The sequence below is a fragment of the Ochotona curzoniae genome, unplaced genomic scaffold (genome assembly GCF_017591425.1).
Source record: "Ochotona curzoniae isolate NIBS_2020 unplaced genomic scaffold, NIBS_Ocur_1.0 scaffold_1037, whole genome shotgun sequence".
In the NCBI taxonomy this organism is placed as follows: Eukaryota; Metazoa; Chordata; class Mammalia; order Lagomorpha; family Ochotonidae; genus Ochotona; species Ochotona curzoniae.
The window spans coordinates 33,904,879-33,912,721 of NW_024467083.1; the positions used below are offsets into that span (position 1 = coordinate 33,904,879).

The 7,843-nt window shown below is 51.6% G+C and overlaps 1 protein-coding gene across 1 annotated transcript; it reads left to right on the forward strand.

Moving 5' to 3' along the window:
• The first annotated feature begins 5,424 nt into the window (after positions 1-5,424).
• RXFP4 (relaxin family peptide/INSL5 receptor 4) lies at positions 5,425-6,036 on the forward strand. Its single transcript, XM_040999371.1, is given in 3 exon segments — positions 5,425-5,596; positions 5,599-5,744; positions 5,746-6,036. Coding segments are annotated over 3 exon segments (609 nt in total).
• Positions 6,037-7,843: the final 1,807 nt, after the last annotated feature.

The window sequence follows — 7,843 nt, forward strand, 5'->3', positions numbered from 1 at the left end:
GTGTTTCCTTTCACAATTCAAGAAAATATTCTATTCACGCCACCCACCGCATCTTGCTTGGCATGGCACACGTACAGGATATGTTCTTTTTCTAGCAAATTGACCTATTTGTTTCCTTTTAATAGAGCCTATTCATATTTTAAAACCTGTTGGTCCCAGCGCAATAGCTTAGTGGTTAAAGTCCTTGCCTTGCTTGTCCGGGATCCCATATGTGCGCCGATTCTAATCCTGGCAACTCCATTTCCCATCCAGCTCCCTGCTTGTGGTCTGGGAAAGTAGTTGAGGATGGCCCAAAGCCTTGGGACCCTGCACCTGCATGGTAGACCTGAAGGAATTTCCTGGCTCATAGCTTGGGATCTGCACAGCACCTGCCATTGTGGTGCCTTGGGGAGTGAACCAACAGACAGAAGATCTTCCTCTGTGTGTCTCTTCCTCTCTGTATATCCGACTTTGCAATAAAAATAAATAAATCTTATTTTTAAAAAAACCTGTTGGAGGCCTGGTACAGTACAATAGCTCAAGTGGCTAATCCTCTGCTTGCCAGAACCAGCATCTCGCAGGGGTCCAGATTCATGTCCTGTCCGTTCCACTTTTTTTTTTAAGATTTATTTTTATTATTTTTTATTGGAAAGGCGGATATACAGAGAGGAGAGACAGAGAGGAAGATCTTCCTTCCAATGATTCACTCCCCAAGTGAGCACAACGGCCGATGCTATGCCGATCCAAAGCCAGGAGCCTCTTCTGGGTCTCCCACGCGGGTGCAGGGACCCAAGGCCTTGGGCCGTCCTCAACTGCTTTCCCCGGGGCCACAGGTGGGGAATGGAAGGGAAGCGGGGCTGTTGGGACTAGAACCGGCGCCCATATGGGACCCCGGGCGTGCAAGGAGAGGACCTTAACCACTTGCGCCACCGCGCCGGGTCCAATGATGTGGCATTCTACAGGCTCCACCCAGGGTAGGTCTGGGTAGCCCTCGCATCAGACAGCCAGCAGATCAAGAACTGTAGCAGTGGTACGTCAGGCGCCATTTGTGCACTGTGGCAATAGCTTTGGGACAGCTGGGGACAACAATAAACTGCGCATGTGCTGAGCTCGCAAGAACTCGCTGAGGTCCCGCAGGAAAATAATACCGACTGTGGCATCATACGGGTCAAAATAGGTTCATGTGGCACCCAGACCTAACAGCCAACAGGTTCCAGCAAGATCAGCGCCACCAACAACCTAACTAGATAGGACACCTGATGTCTCTCTAATCCTGGGACCTATTCCAACTGGAAGTGGGAGAAAGGTTGCAGAGACAACAGTGCAGCCTCAGCATGGTATTACAGGAGTTGGAGAGTGGTGAGCCAAGAGCTGGGGCTGTGGAAACCACGGTGGAAATCTGACATAAGAACCCAGACCTAGAACTCGCTGGAGGTTGTGGCACAAGTGGCTGCAAGCAAAAAGTTGTGTACCAACTGCAATAAGTAAAATCGCATTGTAGACCTGTGGGTGACACAGCTTAGAAACCTGCCCCAAGAAGAAGACTCTGCTAACCAGAAGTACAATGATCAAGAGCAAAAGAAGAGACAAAGGCACAATGAATATTACTGAAAACTCCCCTGCAGAGGAGCAAAACTCTATGCCAACCTCAGGAAGACATCGAGAAAATAGGGGACACAGAATCCATAAGATTCATTTTAAAGATTCTGATAAAAAATGAGAAGCTCATGCAAGAGTTGAAAGAATTTAAGGAAGCAGTAAAGCAAATCAAGGCTGGTATATCAGAAATTAAGAACACAGTAGAGCAAATTAAAAGTACAGTGGAGAGTCTCCAAAATAGAATGAAGCAAGCAGTCCAAGCTGCGGGCCCGGTGGCATGGCCTAGCAACTAAAATCCTCACCTTGAATGCGCCAGGATCCAGTATGGGCGCCGGTTCTAATCCCTGGCAGCTCCACTTCCCATCCAGCTCCCTGCTGTGTCCTAGGAAAGCAGTCAAGGACGGCCCAAAGCTTTGGGACCCTGCACCCGCGTGGGAGACCTGGAAGAAGTTCCTGGCTCCTGGCTTTGGATCGGCATAGCACCGGCCGTTGCAGTCACTTGGGGAGTGAATCATCATATGGAAGATCTTCCTCTCTGTCCCATATGGGTACTGAGTCCAAGGACCCTCTACTGCTTTCCCAGGCCCAAAGCAGGGATTGGATGGAAATGGAGCAGCTGGGACATGATCTGGTGCCCTTATAAAATGCTGGTGGCAATCCTCTGGAGCAGCAGAGACTTGCATGTGCCAGGATCCCATATGGGTTCACGTCCCAGGTGTTCCACTTTCCATCCTCCTCCCTGCTTGTGACCTGGGAAAGCAACAGACGGTGACCCAAAGCCTTGCACCTCTGCACCCATGTGGAAGACATGAAGAAGCTTCTCGTTTTTAGCTTCAGACCAGCCCCACTCTGGCCACTGCAGCCATTTGGAGAGTGCACCAGGATGAAGATTCTCTTTGTTTCTCCCTCTTTTTCTGTGTGTAACACTTTCAAGCTAAATAAATAAAATTTTTGTTTAAAATGTAGATGTTCAGGTCTGGTGCAGTAACCTAGTGGCTAAAGTCCTTGCCTTGCATGCACTGGAATCCCATATGGGAGCCGGTTCTAATCCCAGCAGCCCCATTTCCCACACAGCTCCCTGCTTGTGGTCTGGGAATGCAGTGCAAGATGGCTTAAAACCTTGGGACCCTGCATTCATGAAGGGAGACCCGTAAGAGGCTTCTGGCTCCTGGCTGCAGATCAGCTCAGCTTCAGCTGCTGTGGTGAGTTGGGGAGTGAAGATCTTCCTCTCTGTCTCTCCTCCTCTTTGTGTATCTGACTTTGCAATAAAAACAAATAAAACATAAAAACATGACATGATGGCTCAACTAGCTAATACTCCACCTCCCTATGGTGCCAGTTTGCGTCTTGGCTACTTCACTTTCCACCCAGCTCCCTGCTTGTGGCCTGGGAAAGCGGTTGAGGACGGCCCTCACCCATGGCTTAAAGCCTTGGGACCCTGTACCCATGTAGGAGACTCAGAACAAGCTCCTGTTTTTTTCTTTTTGGTTTTGGATTAGCTCAGCTGCAACTGTTGTAGCCATTTGGGGAGTGAACCAGAGGATATAAGATCGTTCTGTCTGTTCTCTCCAAAGTTCTGCCTTTCTAATAAAAATAAATAAATCTTAAAATATTTTTTAAACGTAGATGCTCAATGATCAAAGAACCATTTTTTTTTTTAAAGACTACCTGTTCTTCAGTGACTACCTTCCACATAGGTGCAGGGGCCCAAGCACTTGAGTCATCTTCTGCTGTTTTCCCAGGCATATGAGCAGGGAGCTGGATCAAAACTGGAGCATCTTAGAACTCAAATCAGCATCCACATGGGCTGCTAGAGTCGTAGGCAGCGGCTTTCCCCACTGCATCACGATGGAAGTCCCCTTAGATATTTCTTTCATCTCAACAGGATGATGACTTTTTGTGACAGTAGCCGTGTGTGTGTGTGTGTGTGTGTGTGTGTGTGTGTGTATTATTGGAAAGGCAGATCTATAGAGAGGAGAGACAAAAAGACCCTCCTTCCACTGGTTGACTTCCTAAGTGGCCACAATGGCCAGAACTGAGTTAATCTGAAGTCAGGAGCCAAGAACGTCTTCTGGCTTTCCTACGTGGCTGCAGGGTCCCAAGGCTTTGGGCCATCCTCTGCTGCTTTCCCAGGCCACAAGCAGGAAGCTGGATGGGATGCAGATCAGGACCCAGGTGGATGCAAGGCAAGGATTTAGCCACTAAGCCATCACACCAGGTCCAAATATTTCTTTGTTTATATTCACCCAGCATCTAGCACAGTGCCTGGCACAAAGTAAAAAAAAAAAGTTTGGGAAATACAGCGATCAGTGACTGAGTGAGGGAGTGAACAAAATCCTCCAAGTATGAAGTTCCCCGAACTGACCAGGTGGTGGCATCACTTCTCTATGTAACCACCAGAGGGAGCCAGCTGGACCAGACAGGCCAGAAGTGAATAGAAGTTCAAACAGAAATGACCCGGCCAGAGGTCTTCACAGGGAGAGCAGATCCCTGGAACATGGGCCCAGTGCCTTTCCCCTAAGTCCAGAGAAGAGAAGGCAAACAGTTCTCCTAACAGCCAGACAGCCCAGGTAAACCTGGGTGGAGATACAGCTTAGACATGGAGTAACTGGCACCATAGGGGTGCAGTGAGGCCAGGAGGTGGGTTCCCCCTCACATGCCCCTCACCTATCACCTTCACACATTCCCCTACCCTTGCTCAGACCGTGAAGCTCCTGGCACACCCAGTGTGTGTAGATCTCTGTTTCTTCCATGAGGGCAGCAAGCTCACTGATAGATGGTCATGAAGGAGCCCCTTCAGCACCCAACTCTCTCAAGGAAAAATGAACCCCAAACATGATCTTGATCAGTTGGCAAAGGGCGGGACCATGTCCAACATTTGGTGACCCCGAGAAGAGCCTGGGTCCTGCCTCTCCCCACTTCCTGCCTTCTCTTCCTCCGCTCACAACTCCTTCTGCAGCAGGTAGAATGAGGACAATGAAAAGGGAGAGCCCCGCCAGAGGTCAAGCCTGAGGTAACGGGCAGACAGGATGAGGTGTGGTGAGGGCGTGTCTCAGGAGTGGTAGCTGCGAAATGGGGAGACCCAGCAGGGGATGAGCCACCTCCGTCCTCCACCCTACAGAGCTCTGGCTCCAGGAACTGCGGGCAGGGGCAAGGTAGCAAGTGGAGCAGGATGGCAGTGTGGCTGGCAGACAATGTCACAGGCTACAGCAAAGACAACACTGAGGGCATAGCCAGGTCCACTCATTATCTCCACTCCCAGTGGGGGTGGGAACAGGAAGCTGCAACTTCCTTGCTCCTTTCCCTCCCAGCTCTTAGCCTCAAGGTCACTTGTGGTGGAGAAGAATTCCAACTGTGTTTGAGTTGGCACTGTTTCCTTGGGCATGACTGGTAGCTGCTCCCTGCCGCCACAGGCATCCCATGTGAAGGCAAGGTGGTGCCTTAGCACATGCTATCTCGATTCACCGCGCACTTGAATGTGACAGTCTCAGGTGGATTTGCAAACGGGCTTGGAGGAGTGTGGCAGCAGCTCACCTTTTAAAGTCACACTCTGGGTCAGTAGCAGATCTGGGGCTCCAGAGTCCCTGCTCTGTCCAGCCCTCCTGGGACACTCATTCCCACTCCCCACTACCTTCTTCCTCACCCAGCCCCACCCACTGCCAATCCCAGCCAACCAACAGGGAGAAGGCAATGATCCTGTCCACACTCCTGTACCTCTCTGAGGTGTGGGCAGGGGCTGGACACCTGGCTGCTGGAGGGCTCAGAGCCACGTCCTCTGCTGAGGCTCCTGCCAAGGCACTTGCCAGCACCTCTGCTCAGCACTGTGCCCCCCGCCAATGCCCCATGATGCCCACACCCAATACCTCTGCCCCGGGACCCACGTTCTCCTGGGCCAACACCTCCTTGGGAGGCAGCACCTTGAACGTTCCTAATACCGCCCTGCCTGTGGAATTCCTCACTCTGAGGCTCACAGTTGCTCTGGCCTATGGGCTTGTAGGGACCATTGGCAAGCTGGGGAACTTGCTGTGCTGTGGGTCCTGGGTAACCATGCCAGAAGAGCCCCCAGCCTGCCTTCTGATACCTTTGTCTTCAACCTAACCCTGGCTGACCTGGGGCTGGCACTCACCTTGCGCTTCTGGGCTGTTGAGTCAGCCCTGGACTTCCGCTGATCCCTTCGGAAGCGTCCTCTGCAAAATAGTACTGATAGCCACTGTCCTTAACATCTATGCCAGCATCTTCCTCATCACAGCGCTGAGTGTGGCCCGGAACTGGGTGGTGGCTGTGGCCACGAAGCCAGGTGCCCATTTCTCACTCTTGAGTGCCCACAGAGTCACATTGGCAGTGTGGGTGGCAGCTGCCTTGGTGACGGTGCCCACAGCTGTCTTTGGGGCCCAGGGTGAGGTGTGGGGTGTGCACCTCTACCTGCTGTGCTTCCCCAGCAAGTACTGCCGGGATTAGAACTGGCGCCCATATGGGATCCCGGGCGTGCAAGGCGAGGACCTTTAACCACTTGCGCCACCGCGCTGGGCCCAAGATGTTTTTTTTTTAAGGCAGTTACAGAGAGAGGGAGAGAGGCAGGGAGCTCTTCTATTTGCTGGTTCACTTCCCAAATGGCTGCAATGACTGGAGCTGATCCAGTCTGAAATGAGGAGCTAGGAGCTTGGGGTGCAGAGCCCCAAGAACTTGGGCCATCCTCCACTGCTGTCTCAGGCGCATAAGCAGAGAGCTGGATAGGAAGTGGAACACTTGGGACTTGAACAATACCCGTATGAAAAGCTGGTAGTGGCAGCTTGACCCACTGTACCACAATGCCACAAGGTCAGTTCTTCCCCTTGGGGTCTAAAGATAATAGGTCAATACCCATCTTCTTTCACTTTCCACTGTCACCTTAAAAACAAGGTATCTCTAGCTTTCTCTGATACCAACAGACCTTCATCATTTGGCCATCCCCATCTTTAATATTTACACAATCGAGAAGGATACACTCATATTTGAGTTTCCGACTAGAGTGAGGAGTCAGTGCATAACGCATGCAAGAAGGAGGGTGGGACAAATGTTTCGATTTTTTTTCCTCCTGTGTCAGTACACAGGAAAGGGGAGGGGACTGTTCCTTCCTGTCAAACTCCATCCACTCCTGGGGATGGGGGACAGTCATATGATGGCACCTTAGGACCCCGATATGGAATCCCCATCTTCTCTCACCTTTTCAGTGGTGCTCACAGAGGCCTCAGCTGCAGATGCTGCAGGCGTAGGATCTCATGGAAATCCTTGGCACCCAGATTATGAGTCCTGGAGGCTCTACTTCCCAATCCAGCTCCCCATAATGTTCCTTGAAGCCAGTGCAAGATGCCTCAACTACTTTGGACTCCTGCCACTCCCGTAAGGAGGACCTAGATGGAGTTTCTGGCTCCTGGCTTCAGCCTGGTCCAGCTCTGGCTGTTGTGGCCATTTGGAGAGTAAACCAGTGGAGGGATGATCAGTCACTCTGCCTTTCAAATAAAAAAAGGGTTTGGCCCCTCATGCCCCACTTGCAGGTTGTTCAGGGGCTCCCATATTCACTCAGACGCACAAGGGACAAAGGGTGAGCCTCAGAACAGCTTTCCAGGGAGCAGAGGGAAGATGAGACAGAGATCCTTGCTCCTGTTTCTGCCAGGCTTCTTACTAGGCCACCCTGGTCACACAAGACCTGGTGGGTAGCAGAGCCCCTCCCTAGGACAGAGGCTGTGGTGGTGCCTTGGACCTGGTTCTAGACAGTAGCTGAACACAAAACTCTTCTGCCTGCCTGGTTCACAACAAAGCACAAGGAGGAGTTAATGAGCCTCTCGTTTCATTTCCTCTTCTTGATCATGTTTAAACTGGTTCCAAAACTTCCAGGGTGCCAGTTCAGGGTGGACAATTCTATGCCCCACCTAAACTCCCCCTCCTTCCGCTCCCCTGCAGCTCCAAGCTCCACTCCGGATATTGGCTCCCAGGGGGAATCTGTGAGTATGGGACTCAAGGTAAATATTGACAAAATCAATAACTAGGTCCAAAGGGGAGCAGAGTGACTGCATGTGCATGGAACTACCCTTGGAGGGCTGTGGGTACTAGGTAAGGACGAGACCATACAGAGGGGATGGGCGAGAAGCCCTTCCGAGGCGGCAAGCAGGCAGCGTGTCAGGGGAGAGGGGCCTTCCTTCACAGCACACCTCGGGAGGTACACCTGGCTCTTAGCTACCATGTGGGGTGGGACATCGATGAGAAAGAGGCTTGGTAAAGGGGCAGC